The sequence below is a fragment of the Galeopterus variegatus genome, unplaced genomic scaffold (genome assembly GCF_000696425.1).
Source record: "Galeopterus variegatus unplaced genomic scaffold, G_variegatus-3.0.2 Scaffold2487, whole genome shotgun sequence".
NCBI lineage: Eukaryota > Metazoa > Chordata > Mammalia > Dermoptera > Cynocephalidae > Galeopterus > Galeopterus variegatus.
This window is the reverse complement of record NW_007728598.1, coordinates 115,297-142,863: the sequence shown is the minus strand read 5'-3', so window position 1 is coordinate 142,863 and position 27,567 is coordinate 115,297. Positions and strand designations below refer to the sequence as shown.

The window sequence follows — 27,567 nt, the reverse complement described above, 5'->3', positions numbered from 1 at the left end:
CATAAATAACATAATGTCTGCCTACAGCAAACAAGGGGTTCAAAAGATACATGGGGAATTTAAAAAGGGAGTTATTAATCTCTATCGATTGATCAATTTATATTATTTTCATCTCTTTTTTTGTTAGCCTTAGTCATGGTCTTTATTCACTTGGACACTGTACAAATACTACAATTTACTTTTGCTGCAAATGGTATAAAAATAATCTTTGTATAGGAATCCATTTATTACTGTAAATCTTTCTAAATCTCTAAATAACTCTAAATAAGGGTAAATGAGTAAATGGAAGTGAAGGGAGAGTTTTGGGACAGTGGGAGGTTGAGCTAATCCTCAGGGACTGACCCACCCAGATTCCTAGCTAGAGACCTCTGTGCCTTTCTGTTAGCACCCCCACCATCACCACCTACAGGTACGCAGGGCTAAGGTCCCTGTAGAGGGGGCACACATGAGAAGTCCAGGAAGAATTTGTGGTCAGGCGACGGGAAGCAGCAAAGGAGGTTGGGCTGGTGCTGGCTAGCATCCAGCTACACTTCGTCTTTTCCTCCTGGGGGGTAGGTTGGCAGGAGCAGGGCAGTGGGACTGAACAAGCTTCCCTAGGAGGGTGATGGTGGGTCCTTGGTTCTGTGCCACTGGTTGGCAGCCAAGCCTGGGCTCTGGGAGGACTCAAGGAGAACAAGAGGTGGGAAGTGTCAAAAAAGGGGAGGCAAACACTTTGGTTCCATGGTGCATGGGGCTGAGTCCTTACCCCCTGCTGTGCTAGCACACTACAGGTGCCAGTGCAGGAATGGGAACTGTGGACAGAAGTGAGCAGTGAGGGAAGGCTGGGGAAGCCAGGAGTCTGTAGCTCTCAAGCTGTGTAGGGGTGGGTGAGGGAAGGTTGCCCAGGAAGCCCCCAGGTCAGACAGTGGGTGTCCCAGCCACACAGGGCAAGTACCTGTCAGTCAGAGTTTGAGAACAAACATCAAAGAGGTCACAGACACCTTCACTCTTGTCCAGGTTGTAGATGTAATTGTAGTCTCTCAGAGGTGGAGAAAGACAGAGGAGGGGAGCAAACATTTCTGAGGACATTGCCTCCTCCAGCAGCTCTGAGCTCATGCATTCTCCTATGGGATTAAAGAGGGACAGCTCTTTGGGGAGTTCCGGAATGCCTGTGAGGTCCACCTTGATGGACTCAAAGGAGACAGAAGAGTTGGCTCCCGATGAATTGCTATTACTGCGGCTGCTGCTGCTGTTGCTGTCCAGCAGGGCAAAACTGAACCCAGGTGTCCAGTACTGCTGTGCCCAGCAGGAGTGAGCTGAGCTCACCACTGGGCCTCAGTGCTGTCAGGTTTGGGGGTGGTCAGCTGGGGACTGCTTGGGCATGAGCCTTCTGGACCAGGGCAGGCTTGAGGCAGAAACAGAGGGTCAGAGATGGCAGGTAGGCTCTGAAGGATGGCAGCACAAGCACTGCTGCTCACCAACAGCACCTCGATGGGGCTGCTCACATTCTTCTGGTGAATATGGCCCTCTGGGATGGGCACCTGCAGGCCAGTCCCTGACAGGACCTGGATGACCAGGAGGGTGTCTCCAGCAGAGCATCTGCAGATGTCCTCACAAGTCAGCTATTCTTCTTGTCCCTGAAATGTTCAGATGCTCTGCTGCACTCACACCTCCTGCTGGTCCATTTCTTGCTCCCATTGCTGTGGGTCCTCAGTCTGTGCCTTTAGCTGAGCCAGCTTGTTTGCAGTCTCCCAAATATTGCAGCCAGGCCCCACGCCCTTCCCCTGGAGCTGTTCTTGGATTTTTTTTCTCCCTTAGCCTGATACCTTCCAGCACATTGGTAATGTCAGAAATCTGCTGCCTCTGGCGTGCCATCTTGAGGTCAAGCATGCTGTCCTTGGGCTCCTGCAGAAGTAACAGGAACTTGGTGGTGAGAAGTACCAGGCTCTTCTTGCACTGAGTTGGGGAGCCCCAGGGCCTCAGCACCTGTGGCCTGGCCTCCACCATTGAGCCCACCAGCTACCTCCCCTCAGCCTGGCCAGCTATTTTCATCTCTTATTTACATTTGCTCTAGTCCACTGACCTTTCTATGCCTACTGAAGTTAAAATGCTTGGTCATAACAAGGTATATACGCCTTTAAGTAAATCAGATATATAAAAATCTTGATTGACACAAACAAAACTAATTTTTTATAACTTTTCAAAACCCTTCATTATTGCACATTAAAAGAACTTGTAAAATGTCTTTAGTGCCTATAAAGTTGTCTTAGTTTAACAATTACTTCAAAATAGTTTTTAATAATTCCATAAACAAAAGTGCATTGCCATAAATGCATATTCCTCTAAATAGGCTATATCTTCACCATTAAAGAGGCAAACCAGTCTGGATTTTAATTTTGATTTTTCACATTTGCTATTTCAAATCTCTAAAGGTGTCAAGAATTTGTGTATCTCTGCATTTGAGGCTCCATGTAACTGTGCTTTTGTGGAGGGAAGGGAAATAAGCATTACTAAGATACAGCTCAGAGGAAAACAATTCCCTCTGTATCACCAAAACCATGAACTCTCTGGCCCCCTACTGTTATTTCAACAGAGTGGTTGACATTGAATTCAACTCCTTGCACGTGGGAGTTCATGTCTTTCACTTACTGATTAGGGTTAGGGGAGTGTGTAATGTTTGTAATACTTGTCACAGAACAGGGAGTTCTAAAAGGAAAAACTCTTGAAGTAACCACCTTTAAGCCAATTAGGAATGTCCTTTCAACAGAATCTAACAAAAAACAAACTTGAAACTAATGACCCTGAATGATATTTGTGTAGTTTCCTTCAGTAGTAGTCCTGTTGGCACAATCTCAGCCTTCAGTTTTTCATGTCCTGTGGATTTTAGTTAATCAAAATTGTCAATTTATTGTTCTTATCTGAACTTTCCTTTTGAAAAGTACATGCTGTCTCAACACTGTATGTTTTAAAGGGTCAACCCCATAAAAGAAGCCCATGTTGTTTGCAAAGTCAAAAGAAGGTCTTCCTTTGCCCCAGCCATTGGGTCTCAAGAGTCCCCAACATGCAGCCTGTTGAAAACTCTTTTCTTTGACATGGCAGACACAAGGTTTATTTGATGATCTCATTAACTTTGTTGTTTGTATCTTTATTCTTTAAAAGAAAAGTCCTCAGGAAAGTTCTTAATTGAAAATACAAATGTAGTATGGCAGGGATTATGGCAAGTGGAAGACACTTTTCTAAGAATCTTTGTAGTATGTATGGAAAGAGTGGGGATTCTTGATTCAAAAGACTGGTTTTCAAATATCTGCATTTTCAGTTCCCTACCTTAGTAACAATATGCAAGTTACTTAACTTCTCTGAGCTCTCTTGTCCTCTTCTATGAAAGAGGAAGAGTAATCTATTGGCTTATGGTGCAGATGAATAACAAAATACACATGAAAGTACTTGACTTTTTTGAATGAATGTTCCATGAAAGTAATAATAAAATAATTGGGAGAAAACAGTATAAAGAGAACCAGACTGTGATGGTCCCTTTAGTTCTTTTTCCACTTAAGAAAACATATGTAAAATCACTAGCACAATGCACAGGACATAGTTTGCCATCAAGGGATGTTAGTTCTTTCATTTAACATTTCAAGTTACTTATTTGTTTGGTTTCTAGGACTGAAAAGATGTGTATACATTCATGCCCCGCATAACGAGGTTTTGGTCAACAACAGACCACATACACGAAGTTGGCTATACCACATAGCCTAAGTGGTTACGAGTGATTATAAGTGGTTATATGGTATAGCCTAAGTGGTTAAGGTAGTAGGCTATATCATCTAGGTTTGTGTAGGTAAACTCTGTGCTGTCCACACAATGATGAAAGTGCCTAATGATGCATTTCTCAGGACGTATCCCTTTTGTTAAGTGACACATGACTGTATATTCTTGTGTGAACATTCAACAACCAGTTGCCTTGTTGCAATGCTTCTCTAACATATGTGTGCATACAGATCACCTGGGAATGCTGTTAAATGCAGATTCTGATTCAGTGTGTCTGGATGAGGCCTGAGATTCTGCATTTCTAAAAGGCTCCTTTGCTCATGCAATATGTAGTTATAGTTTGTCAGCATCTCCATTGCCTAACCCTGTCAAAGACAACCTATCCTTAATGGAGCCATCTTTAGCAGCAAAATGATTAGTAGAGGTCAGGCAGATTTTGATACTTTTTGGTATAATTAATACCAGCTAGGTTCTTAAATCAGAACTCCTTCCTAGCCCTTCAGAATGAGCTGTTTACTCCTCTCCTCAAACCAGCAAGGAGATAGATAAGCTAAGAACTATCAGCTCCGGGATACCAGGCATTTCCACGATTCCACTACAAAGCAGTCCTGACCCACCAACTGGGATATTTCTTATCCACCCCACTCTTTTCAGCTCAATATCAGAGGACAAGGTCCCATTACTTTGTAGCCTTGTTTTTAGTAAATTCTCTGGAATAATACTGTGTTGCTGGACACTTCTATTATTTTTATCCCCCAGTTACAGAGCCATGCTCCCTCCCTCTCCCTGGGGCTCACGTCCCATAATTGTCCCAGTTGCTCAGAACCAGCCAGGGTTTCCATGCTCCCGATTTAGTTCTGCTCTTCTTATTAATGGCTGGTTCCTCTTTTCTCCCAACTTTCCCACAACCAGTACCATAGAGATATGGTTTCTAGCCCATTTCCAAATACTAACGCTGGCAGGAACATGTTCATAAAAAGTTTTTGAGAATAACGGGAATATCTTAATCACACTCAATGTATAAATGGTGAACTTATTTTAATAAACAGTTAAATGTAACATAAACATTAAAATATTGCAGAAGAGTGAGTTTACGTTGGATCACTAGTCTCTTCACAGGGAGATGATAAATGTTCTTGAGCCAAAGGCAACTGGCCAAAAGTTTCAAGATTGCTGTTTTACTCCTCCCCCTCCCCCTTCTCTCTCTCTCTTTCTTTCTATCTGTCTGTCTCTTATCTTCTGTCTTCTTGTGTGTGTCACAGAGTACTTGTAAAATCCCTGCAAAGGGATTCATTGTTAATCTATCCATATATATCATGCATATTTTTAACACCAATAAGTACACCACTTCACCATAATTTTAAATGGCTGCTTAAGTTTATACATAATTATGTCATATTTATTTAACTAATTTCCAAATGTGGGACATTCTGATTCTTTTCCAACTTTTTTTGCCATTTTAAGTCATACTGGTCAATGGCCTTGTTAAGATCTATTGCTTCTCAGTTCTTTCCTGCTTATTCATCCACCTATTTACTTCCTCAAAGAATTCCAGTTGGTGTGGGTTCTTCCTTTTAAAGAGACATTGCCCTGAACGGTATTTAAATAAATTTAATAACTGCTATGGTATGATAAGGATAATGCTTCAAAAGTTGCATTCCAAAGTCAGCCTTCCTGAGTTTGAATCCCAGCTCTGCCATTTACTTGCTGTGTGACCTCGGACAAGATATTTAACCTCTCTGTATTTCAGTTTCTTCACCTATAATACGGAGATAATAACAGTACTTACAGGGTTGTAATCATTAAGGAAATGATGTATGCAAATAGCATAGAAGTGTATCTAACATTTAGTGCATGCTCAATTAATATTGGCTATTGTGAATGATAGGAAGCTTGCTTTGTCCTTCTGTTCATGCTGTTAAACCTAAGTGTCCATGGAAATACGTCTATAGACATGAGTTCATTTTTCGGCAAAAAATATAAGGAGCAGAAAGGGGGTTATAGTGGACTCAGAGGGGTAAAGCACGTATTAGGAAATATGGTCAATTCTAATTATGTGGCCACGTATCAAAATTTACAGTACAGTGGAATTGCTGCATAGGCCACAGGCTGTCAGAGATACCTCATTAGCAGTCGGTGTGGTGGAGGAAGGTATAGTCACCAAACACGTAACAATCACCTACCATCAGGCAGGTTGTGCATTCAGACACAGATTATCTATATTTCTTGTCCACATGGACTAGAACTGAATGGTATACATTCAGTTATTTTTACTTTTTTTTTTATTTGTTATTTTTACTTTTCCACTAGGATTCTTTTTTGCCTTCTTTTCTCCTAGTGAAAGTAGAGAACAAGTACAGTTTCTTGTTGGCTTGGGCTTCTCCTGAAGAACAGACTTTATCGTACTCAATTGACCTCCTTAGAGAGCCTTTTCTGTAATCAGTTCCCTGCTGTCCAGCAGGGTTCTGGCAACTGGGAGACCCCTCAGTGGGAGTGGGGTCTAGGTATGAACTTTTGTGCTATTTTGGGAGACAAGAAAATGCAGAGAATTTGGGGTCATTTGTTCACTCTTAACTACTAGAGGAGTACATTGAAAATATCTGAATTAAGCATTTTTCTGCATTTTAATTATTAGATCAAGTCTTTGCTTGATAAGGAAATAAATTCAACAGTAAATCAAATGTATGAAGGAAAACCCAGGCATTTTTCTTATCTAAAGAGGCTCTGTGGTCTCAAGCTTTAAGAACAAAGCTGCCTGTCAAAAGGCCTAATCTTCATTCTCAGTTATGTACCAGACTAATTGAGTCCCAGAAAGAGTAAAGCAATCCAGTTTTTCTACTTACATAGAAGTTTTTACCAATTTCTTTGAATCATGCCCTAGTTCTCCTTGTATCTTCTACTGTTATTGTGTGAGATGGGAACCTTGATGGAACAGCCAAAGCCCAGTGAGGCTGAAGAATCAGTGCATAGAGTTCCAGTCAAGATGGTGGAATAGATGGTCCCCGGTGTCACTCTCTCCCACAAATCAACCAGTTTAAAACCATTAAAAAGCAATGACAGCAAATCTGGGGCTGCTAGAGATCAGGGAAGAGGAGGAAAGACCTACAGAGTGCATGACAGCAGAAGAAGCCACGATGAGAGAAAGAAAGAACCGTTCTGACCATTTTGAGCCCTGGCTGTTTAAACGCTGGAGCTGGTGAGTGCACAGAGCAGGAGCTGGCAAAAGCCACAGCTGTGCCCTTTGGATGAAGTTGCTTGGAGGTGTCAGGGAAGAAGAAGGCCTTGGTGGCCCCCAGGCCAGCAAGACCACTAACAGAGTTCCCGTGGACCCACATAGGAATGAGGAGCTACAACAACTGAAAAAAGGAGCCACTCAGAGGCTGGCAAGTCATTGCAAGGGACTGGTGCACAGCCCATTCCATGAGAAGTGTTTGGAGTGCAGGTGGTGTGGGAGATGGGCCTATCAGGAGAACACTACAGCATGGCATGGACAGCTGATCTGCCCCCCATTCAGCATAGGACCACTCAGTGGAGACTGGTCAGGAATATAGTACTGCAGGGGGTGCAGTTTGCTGAAAAGACTCAGGCCCAGACCAGAGTTTCTACACAACCCAGCTGTACCAGATTTCATGAGAGCCAGAACTACCTATAAAGTCAACCATTAAAACCTGAACTGCACAAAAAGCCTTCCCCAGGGAACCAGCAGCAAAGCAACAATGCACCTCAACCACAGAGCTCAAGTGCTGGTCCCCACAGGAAGCTCCCCGATTTTACAAGTAAGCAAAGGACAACAAATTAGTTCCAGTGCAGAGTTTAAGTGGAAGGAACAGCAAATAATCCAACACAGAACTGGAAGAAAAACAAAATATCCACAGACCAGAGACATAGTTTGACATTAACTAGTAAAGGTCTCACATCACCAAAGAACACCTATAAAACCTAGAAGGACAGGAAATCCCTTATACTACCAAGCCAGGGAGGCGGGAGGGCTAGGGGCCTCAACCATGCACCCCAACACCTGCAACCAGTCTAGCAATGACCACTGAGCCACCACAGGAAGTGCCCCAGGTTCTACCAAGCCAGGGTGATGGGGGGCCAAGGGCCTTGGCCATGTCTCCCCAACACCCTCAACCAGCCCAGCGATGACCACCAAGCCACCACAGGAAGTGCCTGGGCTCTCCCTAGCTGGGGAAGTGGGGTGCCGAGGGCTTTGGCCACAGCCCCCCAACACCCACAGCCAGCCCAGTGACGACCACCAAGCCACCATAGGAAGCACCTGGGCTCTCCCTAGCCAGGGAAGTGGGGTGCTGAGGGCCTTGGCCATGCCTGCCCCAATACCCGCAACCAGCCCAGCAATAACCAAGACATCTCTGGAAGACCACTGGTCGCCTCTGCAGGCCTGTGGCACCCCCCTCATTCCTCCTTCTCAAACCCTGTTTCCTTCCCCTGTCTCCCTCTCCATCTGCCCACCAACTGATCCACAACATCATAGAATGTAAAAAAAAATTAATAGATAAACTTAAAAAAATTTTTTTTAAATAATAATCAGCAAGTGGTCACTCAGCTAATCTGGAGGCTTATGTCTTACAATGCTTTTTTTGTGAGCTAGGACTTCACTTCAGTCTTTCTTCAGAGACTGTTCCCTAGAATATATACTTTATGACCAAACTATACAGGAGAAGCTGTTATCTAAAGAGAAAGCAAGAAGGGAGAATTGATGAACCATTGCTTCCAACTTAGTATTGTCTGTTAGAAATTTTATGGACACTGGAAATCATAAAGTGCTTTCACTCCAGAGAATGGGTATATCCTAGAATTCATGGTGATTTTCAAAACTGCACGATTTCTGCCGAGTATTAAAGAGAAAAGTAGATAAACAGTACTATTTTTTGAAGAATCATTAAGTGGGGATGGTAGATCCAGGCCTCTTCATGGGTTACAGAGGAAAGTAGCAACAATGAATGTCACCTCAGTGTTTATTATGAAAGGAAGAGTACATCCATCCATCTTGTGGAATATTCTATAGCATTAAAAATGAAATAGCTCTGATGTATATGTACTGATGTGGAAGATTATCTGTAATAAATTCTTTAGAGAAATAATGGTGTAGAACACTATTCAGAGTATGATCTGATTTTTGTGAAAACAAACAAATGAAATCTACAAATGAATATGTAGATATAGGTTTGTGGAACCAGAGAGTGAATAAAGAATATGAGAATGTGGCAGGGGAGTGGGGAGAGGAGTTTTTACTTTTTAATTTATTCACATCTGTATTTGAAATTTTGTTCATTAACATGTAATTTTATATTTTGTACAAAATAATATAAAATCTTTGTAGCAGAAATGAATCTCTGTGTATCTGGTGGTGTAAAGTTATATTTCACATGGAAACATAATGTCAGTCAACAAATAGTGCAAATGACAGGTAACCCTCCACCTGAAGAATTTCCTTAAAAATTGCAAGATAAATTGTCTCCCACTTGTAAACATCAGCTATCACATGTCACAGATTACAGAAAGAGATAAAAATAAAATCTAAGGCTGCTCTATGATAGTAATCATTATCTATTTGAGTGGGCTGATAGCAATAGTGGAAGAGAAATGTGTAGTTTTAAAAAATGCTAAAAATATGCAAGTATTTTCATAATAGTGTGAGAAAGATATGCTGCTGCTGTGTTACGATACCTAGCATCTTAGATACTGATTGCCATCCTTACACCTTCCTTATTAAGAATTCCATCTCAACATGAGGGGAATAATTTTCATGTCAGTGAATCGATTAACTAGTGAACATATGTATATTGAGAACCCGATATATGTGGGAGAGGGAACACAAAGACAGATAAGAGCCAAGAATTGCCTCATGATACTTATAAAGTCCTGGGGGAGCTAAGGTGCGAACACAGACTCTAGAATGTGACACGGATGTGTTAGGCAATGAACTTCACTAGGACTTCGGAACAGAGTGGTAGAATGCTCCCTCCAAAGGGAGGTGTTATGTTTTCTATTTTGTGATGTTTTAGAATAGGAAAAACATGAAATTTATTGTAAGCAGAAAGGAAAGAGTCAGTATAGAGAGGTAATTAAGAGTTAGTAAGAGAAAGGAGGTAATCAATCAGGTAGGCCCTGGAAGAAGCAGGGAGAGACCCCAAGGGAAGAGGTTGGCCTTGAGAAGGAGGAAAGATATTATCCAAAATACAGTATATAAAAGCAGGAAGAGGGCCTGAGTGGTGAGGCAGAGACACTCCGAGGGGAGGGAAAAGAATTCAAAGGAGTCTGCTTGGAGCAGCTTGACTTTCTCAGTCTGGTGAGAAGCTACTTTACTGATGGAGAGTGGAAGAGTAGTGGTAGGCTTGGGAGTTGTGGAAAGATTTGGAATAACCACTGTGAAGAATATAAGTCAACTGGGCATGATTAAAAGAATAATGGAGCATCATTAAGGTGCCAGCTGAGGCAAAGTAGCATGAATTTTTAATGAAACTAATAAAAAAAATTATTTTTCATTACTTTCTCTAGCTATGTGGCAGCCAGGCACAGGGGCACAGAAATTCAGCTTGGCTAGAATGGACAGATTATAGGTACTGAATGACTCATTGAAAGCTGTATATGAAAATTCACTGGAAATTAGTCAAATAACTGCATTATTGTAGATTTGACTGTCAATCTGTTTCTTTCCTCTTAATTTTTATAGTCAAATCAGATAACTGTATTTCTGTAAAGAAATGGGAATAATATCCTGTACTTCGTATGTTAACCAACCAAGTAATGCCATTAGAATCTCTAACATTTCTAGCTCATAGTTGCTTCTCACACATTATGTATTTTTAGGCTGGAAAAACTAACAGCATCCTTTTTGGAAGACCAGGATCCAGAGAGTAGACTAGAGGTTGGCGCTGATATGCGTAAAATTCATCACTGTTTTCATCATCTAAAGGTAAACTTAAATGTTTCCTCCAGTAGAAGCCATTTCTGACATGCTCTAACTGCAGTAAAAGCTTTTCTAGTTGGCCAACCCTTGAAAGGTTGGGACCCAGCTTCATGCATCCAGAAAATGGTGTGATCTTCAAACCAATGCAGTGATTATCGCCGAGTGAATTCAGAAGTTGTATCTTACTTGCTGATAAATAAGCTCAGACCATGGACTTCTAATTCTTTTGCCAGGATTCTCTACCTTCTGTACAGAATAGTTCCATGTTCAAAAAGCCATTTATTTTTAAGCTATATCAAGATAATTGTGTCCTGCATTTTTTTCCAGCAGTTTTAATTTGTCCATATAATTCTTCAGCTTTTTATGATGAGGAAGTGGGAATATCTGTAACTTTTACTTCTACCTCCCTTGAATTTTTTGCATACTTCCTTAAGATAATAAACATTTGTTGTAACTATTCCAGGGGAAAGGCATAGGGAAGGAAAAGTTGACTAAGCCATGGAGAAGACAGATGTGTGAAGAATACTTGCAATAAGTGCTATAAGTGTGAATTAAGTGCTATGATGCTACAGAGAAAGGGAAAAGAGTCCAAGAGGAGATAATGTTTGAGTAGGAATTTCCCAATTTAGGGAAGGAGAGATAAGACAGGGGAGTGGGGAATGAGAAAGGAGGAGGGGAAGGAAGTCAAGTAGAAGGGGACAGACACCAAGCAAAAAAAGCAACTGTGTTGCAAAGACACGGAGGCAAGAAAGAGCACCTGTGCCTGATGTAAGTGGGGAATTGTTAAAGGAAAACAGTCCAAGAAACAAAGAAATTTGGAATAGAGATATGGACACTAAACTCTTATTTCATCTTACAGAAACTATTGAATGACAAGAAGATCCTTGGGAAGAGTACAGTCTCCTCTGAAATCAAAGACCCAGACTGCCAAGAACCATTAAAAGAGGAAGAATATAAAAAACTACACGATCTTCTAAAGCAGAGAGATAATGAAATCAGTATCCTTCCTGAAGTGGTGAGAATCTCTCCCTCTACAGACTTGAAAGTGGGGTGGGAGCAGTTAGATGTCTTCCTGAGCCATGTCACTTAACACCCCTGCTCCCAGTTCCCGTCGCTTCTTCCCATTGAGAAGCAAAAGGTCCCTTCAGCAAACAAAATGTAACAACTAGTGAAAAATAGCTGCTACAAAAGAAAAAAAAATTACTTTGTTTTTAGCCTGATAAAGTTATTGTCGTGGGTAACATTTCAGTTTATTGGAAAGTATCAGCTTTTTTACACCATCTCTTCACATTAATTTTTCTTAAATACATTTTTTGACTACTCTGCATTGCTCTTCCTGTTTTAGTCCTGAGCCCCGTAAGTTAGCTGGTTATCTTTAGCTAGCTGACTGGACAGCGGGCTGACCACAGTCTCACCATGGCCCAGAATTTATGGCTGGTGCGTGGGTGAAACTCAAATAATGGCTGAAAGATGACAAATGGTTTTTAGCTTATGAAGAGCAGATATTGATTTAAATGTAACATTTTATTTAAAAGCCAGATCTACTGCTTTGGGTTCTTCTTACAAATGTTCCCAAATTTGGAAGTGAGTGTAGATGAGTGTTCAAGATAGAAATCTGATTGGCTCCAGGAGACAATGTATTTTGGGTGCTGAAAGTGGTAGCAGCCCATGGGAGCGTGGGCCGCCTCCAGCTGCAGACTGAGTGGTTACTTCTAAAGAGTCCCTGTTGAGTTGGTTAGACCGCAGGACTCCCCAGTATTCCATCACTATTGTTTCTCATTTTTACCTTTCAAGTTTCTTTGAAAAGATTTGACATTTTCATTACATTTGCAGAATCAACACACACAAGAAATCATTTTGGTCAGTTCTTTATAATGAGATTTTTTGCTCATTTTTTTAAATTACTAAAACACACTCCAGCTTCAGTTATTGTGCAAAATGCATAAAAATAGTCTACAAAAAGAAATTCAGTAATAAGAAGGTTAAAAAAAACAAACCCAAATATGAGGAAGGCATGCTGCCTGATTAACTTCAGTCTCTAATTTTGGGTGAGTATTAGCAGACCCTGTATGTTGGATTCAAGTGAGTTTTATCTCCTTTGTTATCCGGCCAGTAACAGTAGGTTTGGCTGTGAATTACACCCCCACACAAGCGCTTGTCTGCGAGTGCTGCCCACGAGTGTTGTCACCCTTGCATTCCTTCTCCACTGTCTTACCCCATCCATCTCCAGGGATGGCCTCAGTCCTGGCCCCAGCCCCTGTCTGAGCTCTGCTTCTTTTCCTGGCCTTGATCCTAGTCTAGGATCTTCTCCCCTAAATACTCCTACTGACTTCTTAATCTCCTTCTAGGCTTATGAATGCCTGTGCATGTAGGAGGGATGAAGTGATAAACGACAGAGAGGAAACAATCCAAGTTTGTTTATATATGTTTATTTTAAAAAGAGAGTGGAAGAGAGACATCCATTGCCTTCCATCTTCACTGTGGTGAATGTATGTGCCACTGTTCATGTGGGGCTGCGCTAGATTCTTTTCTGACTGTGAGTAATTCAGATGGGGTTCCCTCCATCTGAGGCTCATGTTCAAAATGATGGTGTGTGAGAAGTCATAATGGAAAGAAGACTGAACTTAAATTTGTACCTGAATTGGAATCCTAGCTCTTCATTTATTAGCTCTATAACTACTCAATGAAGCTGATTCCTACCGTTCAGGAGCAGGAGCAGGAGCATAAGACCTGCCCCGCCAACCTCACAGTGCTAAACAAGGCCAGTAAATGCTCTGAGCACTATAGAGTGTTGTATAATGGAGGCTGTGACTGTGCAGACAGTGAGTAAACTCGGAGGAAGGAAAAATAGCAGCTGTAATTTAATCATCTCAAAGCTTATTCTTATCAAAGGCTAACGATCAAGAAAGGCTCCTAAAATGTATAGTTATTCAGAGTTAGGTTGGACGATATTTTGATATCTTTCTTTGCAGAACACAGAAGGTTAAGACTATGACAGGAGGAATGGGAAAGGTATGTCTTCCAAAAAAAAAAAAAAAAAAGTGATTATACTTGACCTCAACAAAAGACAGTAGTGCCATAAACAACATTGAATGTTCTTGGAAAGGGAGTAAAAGTGGTGTCATTTCAGTGACATCATCAGCTGAAATAAAGTATAGATACTCCTTCACAAATCATAGAACAGGGTGATTCAGTACCCAGCACAGCACTTGGCCAGATGAATGGGAAGAGGAAAAAGACAGAAGGCAGCAAAGAAGATAGATTGTATTGTGATCTTTATGAAATGTAAATCAGAACACGTCATGCCTCTGGTTAAAATCCTTGAAGGGCTTCCCATTATACTTAGAATAAAATCCAGATTCCTTGCTCTGGTTTATGACGCCCTCCGTGAGCTTACCCCCACCAACCTCTGACACATTTCTTATGCCTCGTCCCTGTGTGTGTTACGCTTCAGTCACAGATCCCTTCTTGTTCTTCTGACATAGGGTTTCTAAGCCTTGGCACTTCTGACATTTGGGGCTAGATAATTCTTTGTTGTGGGGGCTGTCCTGTGCATCTTAAATGTCGGATTGTAGCCTTGAGAACCACTGCCAAGCCATTTCTTTTGAGGGACTTGGCCATTTCCTTTTCTTAGATGCTCTTCCTCTGGCTGGTTCTTCTTGTCATTCAGCTCTCAGCTTAATTGTCACTTGTAGAAAGGCACCCAATGTAGAGTAGCCACCCAGTCACTGTTGACCTTTTTAAAACTAGCTATCTAGCAATGTCACTCTGTGTGTGTGTGTGTGCATGCGTGTGCACGCATGTGAGCACACTCACATGTGCATGTGTGAGATCTGTTTTCCCCTGTAGGACATCTGCTTCATGAGAGCAAGAAATTAGTCTGCCTCCTCGTTGCTCTATGCCAATGCCTAGAATAGTGCCTGGCAAATGGTACAAGCTCAAACAAACATCCTGAATGAGTGAATGAGTGGATACTGCCATTGCAGTGTACGAACCAATGGAAGTGTATATTGGCATTGGTAATGAGTTCCATACAAAGAGGAGTTGAAGATCTGAACAGATCTGTCCTACTCTGTCAGGCTAATGCCTAAACACTAAGAAGTTGAGAACAATTTTGGTAAACACACATTTTTTTGAGGCAAGGAACGAAAGTCACATCAGGGATTGTGAGCAAAAAACTGATTATGTCTCCAGAAATCACCAACACGTTGGAGTTAAAGATGAGGGGGAAGATGGAGGTCAAATGATTTCCATGTTACTTGCCTAAGAATAATTGTAATCTGGGTACCTCCCTCCTTTCTGAGTGGCAGTCTTCTCTCCCACACATCCCCACATTTCCTCAGACTCCTATTTTAATGAAGCCATCTCTAAGGATGGTGAAAGCCTTGAATTCATCATACTGCATATGAGTTCTGAGATTCTCAAAAGGGGTTTATAGTCTTCCCTTCCAGTGGATGGGACAGAAATCTCTTAGAGTTCTAGGCTTCTTGAACCCAGAATGAACAATGAAATTAGGTAGAGTGGAGTGGTTTTATCACTTATCGTCAGTGCTCCTGGCATATCTAAATGGCTCACAAAAGGTGCATTTTAAAATGATAAATCTATGCTAATAATGCACTCCTTTTCAGTTCCATTTGTGGCCAAAAATTAGATGTAAGACTTAAACATAAGTGACTTTCAGCCCTCTTCTGAATGTACTCCAAATATGCATGTGTTGGACATAGGGGTGCTCTGGCTGCACATTCGTCCCCACACTGGCCATAAGAATGGATTTGGCTGATCTGCCAACTGGGTGGGTTTTGCTCTTCTCCTTCTCTACTCCTGCTGCCTCCTGAGCAGCCAGGTGCTCCACCAAGGAGGTGATCTTCCCAGATAAAAAATGTATTTACTAATAGCTATATGCATAGCTCCATTGCCTACTACTACTCAGTGTCCATTTTACTCTTTATAAAATTTTCATAAAAGTTTTGAGACCTAACTGGCTTAAACTCAAAACATTTTAAAGATCTTTGGGTTTGCTAATTTTTTATATAATGGTGCCATATTGGAAGACTAATACCCTCCTAAATTGTCCATAATTGTATATTAGGTTTCAGGAAGTTGAAGTCTTCTTTAGTCAGTTTTAACCAGATGATAAATAGCAAATATTAATTGGGAATATTAATTACATTTGAAACATTTGTGTTTTTATCATTATAATCTAGCATGAGTCACTAAATCCTTAAATCAAGTTTTAGATATTCTGGTCAACATGTTAAAAAAGGAAAAAAAGAAAGCTCAGGATGCTCTCCACATATCAAGCATGAATAGAAGTGAATTCAGACACTCCCAGAGCCCACCCTTCCCACCTGGGAACCCAGAAGGTCCGAGAATGTTCCTCTCCTCAGCTCCCATGCAGGCCCAGGACTTCAGCATTTGCGGGTACAGATCCAGTTTGCTCCACAAAAAAACAGGTCAGTTCACTGAATTTCCAGCATTCTTCATTGTCTGTGATGGATTTCAGTATAAGCATTCTTTAGTTTTAAATGTGCCAGTATGAAGCCTTTAACGATCTATTTGTTAGAATTATTTTTCATAACTATTTTCATCTTTTAAATTAAAGACCAGTTTCCCAAACTGATGACTGAACTGAGAGGAACCAAGTGTGAATTTTCAGAGTTTAGAGAAATAGATGGGTCCAGTATAACAGTAGAAAAGTTAGCTTTAGAGAAAGAGAACAAAAACCTTCCTCTGATACAGGAGGGAAAGAACAGGGTCAGACATTGCATTACTGATGTGATGATGCAGTGTTTATGTTTACGTCCAAATTAGCTATCTGCAGAAAAATAATTTAAGATATTTCCACAGTCTTAAAGGACAATAAATTAACTAAACTTTGTCAGATAATAGGGCTTTACAGGGTTGGGCCAACTCAGAGGCACCTTCCCCGTTTCCAGCGTTTGGTAAGTGTGTGGATACCACTGCTGCAGAACTGGAGAAGCCCCGGTTTGTTTGTGTGCGTTTCTCTTTCTGTTAGCCCAGCAGAGCATGATGTACAGTCACATGACTGATGCCTTTCCCTTGAAGATCCTGAGGAATCTGAAGTTTGGGATGTACTGGAGCAAAGGGCTAAGGAACTTCCTTTCTTGGCAACATAAACTGGAATTTTCTGTACAAGCATTTTTTGGGGGATAGACTACCTGACATGCATGGTTTTCTAAAAGATTTAGCCTGGGAATAATTAAAGAATATGGTGCTGATTAAGAAGCAGATTTTTCAGTTAATAAAGACAAGATAGAGAAGCATGGAAATATATTTTATGATGTTATATTCCTTCATCTCTTAATTCCAAATCTTCTTGCTTTGACTATTTATTCAGCAACCCAGTAGGATAAATTCAAAATCCCAGGGAACCAAAAATGCTATTTTTATCATTTATCATGGTGGCAGTAGACAGTGAAAATCAATGATTCCTCTCTCTGATTGTTTTCTATACAGCTTTGCTGTACTCTGTTATGGACAACAGCTGTTTGGAAAAAAAGGAGGCCATCTGGATTGGTGGATTCATTAGCTCATTCTTCCATTTATTCATTCCTCTTTCATTCAACATATATTTACTCAATACACACATTGTTCTAGGTACAGTGCTAATTATCATCATTATGGCCAAAGCTTATGTAGCCCGTATTTATACCAAGAGCTGTTCTAAGTTCGCTGCTTGAATTAACGCATTTAATCTTTATCCTATAAGTTCTTGTTTTATCCTCATATAATAGATGAGGACACATGGACAGACAGCCTCTGACTTCAGACTGCCAGAGTAGAGAGCCACTGATCAATAGATTACAAAAGCACACCCCCGTACTACTGAGAGAGCACAAACCAGGAACCATACCCCCCAGTTAAGACCAGAAAGCTCTAAAAGGGAGTCAGGATAGAAGTGTGGCTGGAAGGAATATTGTAAGCAGAGAGAATCACTTGCTTGAATAGCTTTCCAGGCCTTTGTGGTGGAAAGGAGCATTTTAGGAAGAAAATAGCCAGGTATGGTTGGGATTTGGGGAGTGAGAGACTGGGAAATCAGGTTGGCTGCCTTGTGCAGAACAGATTGGCAGAGGACAGCGAGACTGCATGACCAGTTAGGGGGCCGTTGTAGTAGTCCAGGCCAAAGGGTGGGGGATGATAAGAGAGAAGTGAGGGCATCGGAGCATTTATGAGTTCAAGTAGACAGGGCTCAGTGGCTAATTGATGGGGGGATGGGTAAAAGTGAGATCGGCCTTCATGTCTCTGGGTAGCTAGTGAGGCTCTTCACGGAGGTAAGGAACAATGAACGTCCCCCACCCCCTGACTCTACAACAGTTGGCATTGTTGGCTAAAGAGAACACAGCATTGGTATCTCTGCTGAAATGAAAGGTCACAATCAGTACCCATGTTCGAACCCCTTGGCCCATGATGGAAGAAGCTCTGTTTACTGTCCTTTCCTAAGGACACACACTATTGTGCCCATGCAGAAATGGCCTCAGATATCACTGTCCAGCCCCTTGGTGTGTTCCAGACCTTTTCTATTTCTATTTCTTCTGGCTCACACTATCTCCCTTCTCATAATTCTTCTTCCCCGCAGTAGCTTATAATCTCTCTCCTCCATTATAATTATAGTCAACTTTTTCAGTAACTCTTTTCCTCCCTTGATATTGCTATTGAGACAGACTATAGTTTTGTGTGGGGAATGAATTGAGTTTACTTGAATAGAAAATCACTGAAAAAGAAATGGAAATTGTTTGTAAAGTCCAAGTACAAATGAGGTAAAAGTTTTGGAGAAGAGCCTTATATTTAAAGGGTTTTTGAGTTGTTTTCATTGTCATTGGATATAGCTCTAACAATAACTTTAAATGGGGGTAGGCTCACAAATGGACTGATAACGATCTAACTGCTTGGGGGAGGAATTGATGGAGGATTGATTTTATTTTTTGGCAAAACTACAAATAGGATGAAAATTGCTGTGGATGAATGAACGGTGCAAAGCAACAGGTAATGGGATAGTTCATTACAAATGTTTAAGATTCTAGGAGCCAATTAAGCTTTTACTATTGCATTATTTGATATACAAGAAACTTGTGTAAACTCAACCAAATACAAAAAATTAATAAGCATGTGGTGTTGAAAGTATTTCTGCCTCATGAAGTATTGTTAGTCTCTATTAAAACCATTTCTGAGGATGTTTCTAATGCAGAAAGCAAGTAAATCTGATCATTTCTGAGACTGTTGTGAAACTGTCTCCCCTTCCACACCCCTCCCCCTTCTTTCATTCACCTCCACTTCAAGCTGAAAATGGCTCCCCTCAAATTAGAAAATGAAACCGAATTCTTGGTTCACAAGAGAGCCCTCCAGAGTTACTGTGCTATTAGCCTGCCAAGGCAGAGGAAAGTTAGGGATTTGGGGTTTTTTTGTTGTTGTTTTGGAGGTTAAATGCCTGTTTGGGTTTTGTCGAAATAATAAGAGGGATTGTTCAACTTCTCAATTCGAAAAGAGTCATATTGTTCTCTTTAAGATAGAAGTTTTTGGGTTGAGTTGTTTTAGTTTTCCTGGTGTTTTTTGTTTTGTTTCCTCTGTTTTACTTCTCTGACTGTGCATTCCAAATAGTCACCTGGAACCAGTCAGTATTCCAAAAGCCCCGATGATTCGCCACATCCTTTAACTGTTGAGATGCTAACAGACCCTACTCATCAAAGTTGATATCACTGGCATTTTATAAGGTAAATTGAAAACCATAGATGCAGCCTGGAGGCTCCAAACTCTTTTCTCTTACTTCCTGAGAATTTGTTGACTCTCTACCATATATGCATGGAAAGGCCCAGGGTACATGAGTAGGCAGTAGAAAGGAGAATTGAGAAATGGTCACTGGCTCAAGGAACTTACATTTAAACAGTGAAGGCTGGCTTTGTACCCGAAAAGTAGAGAATAAATAAGTGCTCTAAGCTAGAGCTGGGAGAAATACTGTGGAGATTCAAATGAAAAGGGAAGCACTTTAATTAGTAGATCAAGAAAAGCATTCCAGAGCAGGTGACGTGGAAGTTAGATCTTAAAGGATTGGTAGAATCTGGACATTCAAAGATGGAGGGAAGAACTTTTTATAACATTCCAGTCTTAAAGAATAACGTATTTGTATATTTTCTTCTGAGAAATGTATATACAGGTTCCTTGCCCATTTTTTTTTAAGAAAATGTAATTTTATTAATATCATTTTTTTTTTATATTCTAGGATGTTGTTGCAGAGCAGTTGGGAGGGAGGGGGAGAAGGGAAAGGGGAAGGAAATGGGATGGAAGAAGGAGGAAGGAGGAGGGGCAAGATTGAGGTCTGTGGCAGCCCCCTCATGCCCACAGGGGAGACTGGGGGGTTTCCAGTGGTGGCTTGGCCATTGCCGGGATGGGTGCAGATGTCAGGGGGATGTGGCAGAAGCACTCGCCCCCCACTACCCCAGCTTGGGAACCCAGAGCCCTTCTTGCTGTAGCTTGGTGGTCATCACTGGGCTGGTTGCATGTATCAGGAGAGCATGACCGAGGCCCTCGGTCCCTCACCACCCTGGCTTGGGACAGCCCAGGGCACTTCTTGTGGCAGTTCAGTGGTCATCTCTGGGCTGGTTTTGGGTGTCGGGGGGACATGGATGAGGCCAAAGCCCCCCCACTGCCCTGGATCAGGAGAGCCTGGGGTGCTTCCTGTGGAGATTCGGTGGTCATCACTGCCTTGCCCATGTTTAAATCAGATTACTTGTTTTCTTTCTGTAAAGTTGTTTGAGTTTCTTATGTATTTCGGATATTAACCTCTTATCTGATGTATGGCTTGCAAATATCTCTTCCTAATCCATAGATTGTCTCTTCACTCTGTTGTTTCCTTTGTTGTGCAAAAGCTTTTTATTTTGATTTAATCTCATTAGTCTATTTTTGCTTTTGTTGCCTGCATTTTGGAGGCCAAATCCAAAAAATCATTGCCCAGACCAATGTTGTGTAGTTTTTCCCCTATGTTTTCTTCTAGCAATTTTATAGTTTCAGGTCTTATGTTTAAGTCTTTAGTCCATGTTGAGTTGATTTTTATAGGTAGTGTGATACAGTGGTCCAATTTCTTTCTTTTGCATATGGATATCTGGTTTTCTCAACACTGTTTATTGAAGAGACCATCCTTTACCCATTGTATATTCTTGGCAACTTTGTCTAAAATCAATTGACTGTATATGCATGTGTTCGTTTCTGGGCTCTCTATTGTGTTTTATCGGTTAATGAATCTATTTTTATGCAAGTACCATGCTATTTTAATTACTATCACTTTGTAGTATAGTTTAAAATCAGGTAGTGTAGTGCCTCCGGCTCATGGTTTTTTTTTTTTTTTTTTTTTTGCCTTGGCTATTCAGGTTTTTTTGTGGTTCCATATGAATTTTAGGATTGTTTTCCCTATCTCTATGAAAAATGACATTGGAATTTTGATAGAGATTGCATTGAATTTGTAGATCACTTTGCATAGTATGAACATTTCAACAATATTAAATCTTCTAATCCATGAACAGATATATGAAAAAAAATGCTCAACATCACTAATCATTAGGTAAATTCAAATTAAAACCACAATGCGATATCACCTCACACCTGTCAAAATGGCTATTATCAAAAGAAGAAAGATATGTGTTAGTGAGGATGTGGAGAAAAGGGAAGCCTTGTACATAGTTGATGGGAATGTAAATTAGTATAGCCATTATGAAAACCTCTATGAATGTTTCTCAAAAAGCCAAAAATAGAATTACCATATTATCCAGCAATCTCACTTCTGGGTACCCACTTTTGGGTACCCAATAGATTTGAAATAAGTATACCAAAGAGATTTCTCACTCTCATGTTCATTGCAGCACTTCTTACAATAGCTAAGTTATGGAATCAACCTAAGTATTCATTAACAGATGAATGGATAAAGAAAATGTAGTATGTGTACACAATGGAATAGTATTCAGCCTTAAAAAAGAAACAAATTTTGCCATTTGCAACAACATCGATGGAATTGGACAACATTAGACTAAATGAAATAAGCCAGGCACAGAAAGAAAATAATGCATGTTCTCACTTATGTATGGAATCTAAAACAATTAAACTCATGGAAGCAGAGAATAGGACAGTGGTTACCAGAGGCTTGCAGGGGTGGAGAGTGGAATGAGAAAATGATGGTCTCCGGGTACAAAGCCTCGATCAGACAAGAGGAATAACTTTTATTTTACTTTATGATATATTGCACAGCATGGTGAATATAGTAAATAATAATGTACCTTTCAAAATTGCTAAGAATAAATTTCAAATGTTCTCATGACAAAAAATGATGTATTTGAGGTGATGGATATGTTAATTAACTTTATTTAATTACTCCACATTCTATTCATAAATTATTATATCATTTTGTACATCATAAATATATACAACTACAATTTGTCAATTTGCAATTTAAAAATAAAAATAAAAAAGAATAATGTGAGCAGAGACTGGGGACAGGAAAGTAAGGAAAACTATGTAGAGTTGACAGAGGCATTTGTTTAGCTGGGGCCTGGAAGTGCACAGGAAATCAGAAGAAATAAGGCCAGAAAGATGAGTGGGAAATTACTAGGATGGTCGTTTTAGGGAGAGGGAGTAGAGGAAGAGATGGGAACTTCCCCTTTTAACTTTGTACGTTTGTGTATCATTTTAATTTCTTACATTTCTTTATTAAATAAGTGGGATCATGTTATAGAAATCCTTGACTGCCAAGCTGGGGAGTTTTCTTTTTTGTTTTGCTGTAAGAGAACCACCAAAGCAGAAGGGGATATGGTGACAGTTGTGCTCAGGGGAGATATTTCTGAAAAGAACATTTTACAATGTATTGGAAATGAGGTGCTGGGAGACCAAGCAAAAGGTTTAGGAAATATCATAATAGATGGGGGTGGGAGTAATGGAAACAGAGTAGAGGAGAAGAATGTGAAAAGATGTTAGGGAGGGAGCCCACAGCAGCTTCTTCATGGCATAAAGGACATCTCTGTTTCTTCTCCCTCTTCCCCAGTTTCTAAGTGCTCCTGGCACTAATGGTGCAGCTACGGGCACAGGCAGGAGAACAGGGGAGCTGGGACTTCCACAGAATGCTGCTTCAAACCCTGAGTCAGTTCCTTGCATTTGCTTTACTGTCGTCAAAGGATTGCCCTTGAGACCAAAAGCCACAGCTTACAAACACTTCATGTACCCAGTCCTCCACTAAGTTAAAAAGAAAAGCTCAAGGAGAAGTCAGCGGAGACAAAACTCACCCATAAAACAACCAGAGAGAAAAGAACAAAGGTCAGATTGTTTCTAAGGTTCTTTCCAGCTTGCTCTGTCATAGATCTCAGGCATAAATGTCAACCTCTGCTTTTCAAATCTCTACTGACCCATCTTACCCTCTCTTTTAGAACAGACCACATTTTTGTCTTTGCATTTGCCCATAAATGCAATTAGAGAAACAGTCAGCAAATGGACCATTGCCTTCTCTACACCTCTGTGGCAGGTCATACTTCTGCAGGGCACTGTACCTACTGAACCATTAGTCAAGGTTTACTATGAGCGCTATCTCGGAGAAATGCATTTTTGCATCTTTCCTGCACGAGGGACCTATAAATTAGATGAAATAAATAAATGGCACCTAAGAAAAAGAGAGGGAAGAGAAAAAGTGGGGGGGGGGGGCGGGGAACACACAGATCTTTGCTTTCAGGTCCAAAATCAAGGCTCACACCCATTCCCAAATGTTTGTTTTATAGTAGTCTTTGTGATCCCAATAAGGTCTTCAAACTTAAAAAGAAAACAAACAAGTGAAAGTCAGTGTGTTTTCTAAAAAAAATCAACTTGGCCTTGGAGGGGATCAACTGGCATTCAGTTGAATTCAGCAAACACACTTGAGCTCCCATGCACCAATCTCTATCTATCATCTATCTATCTATCTATCTATCTATCTATCTATCTATCTATCTATCACCTATTTTGGAAGTCGCCATCTATGAGTACCTCAGGAGTTGTATCTCAGGGGGAGATAAATAGATAGAGCTATCTTTCAGTGTAATGACTGCTCAAGAAGAAGGCCTGGATAATTGAGGGTTCCTGCAAAACAGTGGTCCAGTCAGCCATCTATTCCAGACTGTTTGGGGAAAAGAGGGCATGATTAGGAAAAGAGAGTATGATTGGTACTAGAGGTACCAAGCAGTCAGATTGTAGTTTGGTAAAATGGATACCTATTCCCTATGGACAATAAAATTGCCCAAGGCGATGGCCGAATTGAACATATAGAGGAAGAGCACAAATCTGGTATCCAAGTGGTCAGTGAAAGCAGGCAAATGACCAGAAGAGAGATCCACTGATGACAATGAAGAGGAGAGGGTAGAGGAAGCTATAGACAAGTGGGAGAAACCCGAAAGGGAAAAACTTGTGTTGTATTGTTTCTTCGTTTGTTTATTTTCATTAGCATGAAAGAGTATTGTTCTAGAATCACCAAGTGAGAACAGGTAAAATGCCGACCAACATTCTCCTCTCCCTACCTGGTTGTATGAGGAATTACATGCCCATTTTTCTCACCTTGCCCTGAAGTTTGGGATGAAAGGGTGTCCGAGTATCTATACTCAGTTACATTCATAAAGTAGGTTGGGTATTGCCTGCTCGAGTAAATGAATGGTTCAAACCTCCTTTCAAAAACTGCTAGGGAGAAGTCATTCCGCTCAGGTCTGGTAGGGTACCCTAACCAGACAATCATGGAAGACCAATAGCGCATTTACTTGTATGCAACAGAAAAGTGAATGATGGTGCTGGGCTTGCGAACCCTAACGACGGGCTCCAGGATAAAAGATCATAAAGACTGAGTGAGACATAGATAATTCTCATTTTATTAAACACTGCATTCAAAAGTTACTTTATCAGTTGGTTATTTTGAGCTCAGATTGCATTTTCCCATGTAAAAGCAGGTTGGATTCCCTGAGAAGCAAAGTCAGAGCTGGATGTTTATCAGATAGTGCCATTGGAACCCACACTTGTGGAGAAGAGAGGACAGAAGCAGGACTTGGAGGAAGGAGAAGATGAGTGGTGTGGCAACTTTGTCAGCGGACACAGGCTTCAGTTGACCTGACAAGGGGCCCTGGAGCTGGGCAGGCCTTTCAGAGTTGTTCCGAGTTGAGGCAAGTTAGTAGGACCTTTCTACCCTCGTGATGATCAGTCACTGGATATGAGTCTGGCCCTGTAAGAAGCTTTACTTTAAGCCAGGCAGTTTTTTTCCAGCTGAGAAAATCCCCAAATAGGCTTGACAGTGAGGACTTTCCTCTGTTGTGGTCCCAGCAGCTGGAGGAATAAGTCCTTCACTCTTGAAAGGGTATCTGAATAGCACATCACAGTATCCACCACAGGTAGTGAGTTTTCCAGGACTTCCAAAATACCAGTGCAGTCCCTAATTCAGTTGAATTATATAACTTTACAGCCCACAATGTAACTCTATAGTATTATTACTCATCAAGCTGAATAAATGTAAGAATTGTGTAACCTAATCACTATTTTTTAACATTGTTTTCATGACAAAATATATTCTGCATTCCTACTTGGGATGCCAGGAACACAAGATCTGTCACCCTGGTAGGCAACAGAAGATCTCTCTCACTCTCTTTCCTTTTGTCTCTCTCTGTCTCTGTCTCTCTTTCTCCCTGTATCACTCTCTGTCTTACACACACACACACACACACACACACACACAGTCTTATCCAGACTTTGGAAATAAAACATTCTTTCACTACTTATATATTTACTTTGTAGAACATATGAACTATTGTGCTATTCTGCATGAGGTAAAAAATATAAGACATTCTACTACAGGATCTCTGGGAAGCGTAAAGGACTATCCTTAGCTTCAGGAGCTCTGCCTCCTAGTAATTTTAATTCACTTAATAAAATTTATCGAACTTAGCTATGTACAAGGCATTGTGTGAGGTGTTGGAGATTAAAAGATGAATGAGTTCCAGCACCTGTTAAGGGACTCACAACCTAGAAGAGGTGCACATACGTATGGGGTACCGTGGGGCATGGAAGAGGGATGTCAGTTCTTCCTGGATCGGTTTAGGAAAACCTGTCTGGAAAAGGTGGTAGTTGAACAGCATCTTCAAAGAGTAATCATATGTATGTGTGGCAGGATGAATAGAGGGGGAGGAAAAGGAGAGAGCACTGAGGCCCCAGAAACTTCTTGAGCAAAGGCATAGAGGTGTTGGGCACATAGCAGATTTGTGATGTTGCAGGCATTTAGTTTGGCTGGATTGTAGGGTTTGTGTGGATAGGATGGTGTTTAGCAAGAAATAAAGCTGAAGAGGGGCCAGCTCATGAGAAGCTTCAAAGTCCTGCTTTCAAATTTAGAACTTTATTTTCTTGACAGCAGGGAGCCGTCATGGCTTTTTAACAGGAGAGTAACATGGTCATATTTCTGTTACAGAAAGATCACTGATAGCAATGTGCAGAGTAAATTGGAAACTGGAAGAAGCTTCAAAGTCCTGCTTTCAAATTTAGAACTTTATTTTCTTGACAGCAGGGAGCCGTCGTGGCTTTTTAACAGGAGAGTAACATGGTCATATTTCTGTTACAGAAAGATCACTGATAGCAATGTGCAGAGTAAATTGGAAACTGGAGGAAGTTGGATAGGATGTTAGTAGCAGTCAAGCTAAAAAATTATGAGGGCCCGAACCAAGCCAGCCACAGTGGGGAGTGGAAAGATGAGACAAGTGTTTGAGGTACATAGCCAGGAGAGCTGATTAGAATGGGGGTGAGATGAATAATCTATGACTGCCAGGTTTCTAAACGGACATGGTGCCATTTACCAGGGCAGCAAATCTATGAAGAGAAGCAGGTTTAGGAAGAGAATTTGTTAGTTAAATTCGTGGTATGCTGAGCATGAGTATGCGATGGGAATGTCTATGCTAATGAGTGTATAGCTTCAGTGCTTGAGGCAAGGCATTAATTAGAGATATGGATGTATCATTGAATTGTCGTAGCCATGAGAGTGAGTAAAGTGGTCCAAGGAGATGGTTAGCAAGGGAAAAGAGGACCAAAGGCAGAACACTAGGAGCCCTGATATTGACGGAGTAGGCTGAGGCAGAAGAACCAGAAAAGGACAACTGAAAGGAAGAGAGAATAGGGAGAGAGGGAAATCTCAGAAGCCAGGCTAAAGGTTGGATGTTAAGGAGATGGATGTGCTCCATGGTATTGAATGTTGTAGAGTGGTTAAGTAATATCAGAACTACAGAGAGTCTGTCGGGTTTGGATAGGATGTGGTCAGTGACCCTTGCCAAAACAGTTTCAAAGAGTGCAGGGGTAGAAAGCTCACTGCACCAGATGAAAGAGTATGAGGTAAGGAAGTGGAGCAGAAATGGTCACACAGATCATTGGAGGTGAAGGAATTTTGAGGCTAGAGGTTCTTTTGTGGGTGTTGAAGTCATGTAAGACATTGGCAGGAAATGGGGTGAGGAGGAAAACTGAGGCAGGAGCCCAAGTCTGCTTGGGGTAGCTGGGAGATTTGTTTACTCATTGGGCCAACACATAACGAGAAGCCTTGAGTTGCATCATTGCAGAGAGTGCGTAGTGGGACCAAGTGAGAAAAAGCTTTGGCCTTGGTATTAAAGTTGTCGTAGCCATGAGAGTGAGTAAAGTGGTCCAAGGAGATGGTTAGCAAGGGAAAAGAGGAAAAGAGGACCAAAGGCAGAACACTAGGAGCCCTGATATTGACGGAGTAGGCTGAGGCAGAAGAACCAAAAAAGGACAACTGAAAGGAAGAGAGAATAGGGAGAGAGGGAGATCTCAGAAGCCAGGATAAAGGTTGGATGTTAAGGAGATGGATGTGCTCCATGGTATTGAATGTTGTAGAGTGGTTA

The 27,567-nt window shown here is 41.1% G+C and overlaps 1 protein-coding gene and 1 pseudogene across 1 annotated transcript in view; one reads left to right on the top strand and one right to left on the bottom strand.

Annotated features, from left to right (window-relative positions):
- Positions 1-27,567, top strand: part of KIF6 (kinesin family member 6) — a gene marked incomplete at its 3' end in the record, with an annotated part of 243,976 nt that overhangs the window by 133,752 nt on the left and 82,657 nt on the right. The window contains exons 9-11 of the mRNA XM_008581913.1: positions 10,579-10,684; positions 11,538-11,676; positions 15,916-16,131. Coding sequence (XP_008580135.1) covers positions 10,579-10,684; positions 11,538-11,676; positions 15,916-16,131 — 461 coding nt within the window. The remainder of the gene's footprint in view (positions 1-10,578; positions 10,685-11,537; positions 11,677-15,915; positions 16,132-27,567) is intronic.
- Positions 898-1,986, bottom strand: LOC103598005 (annotated as a pseudogene).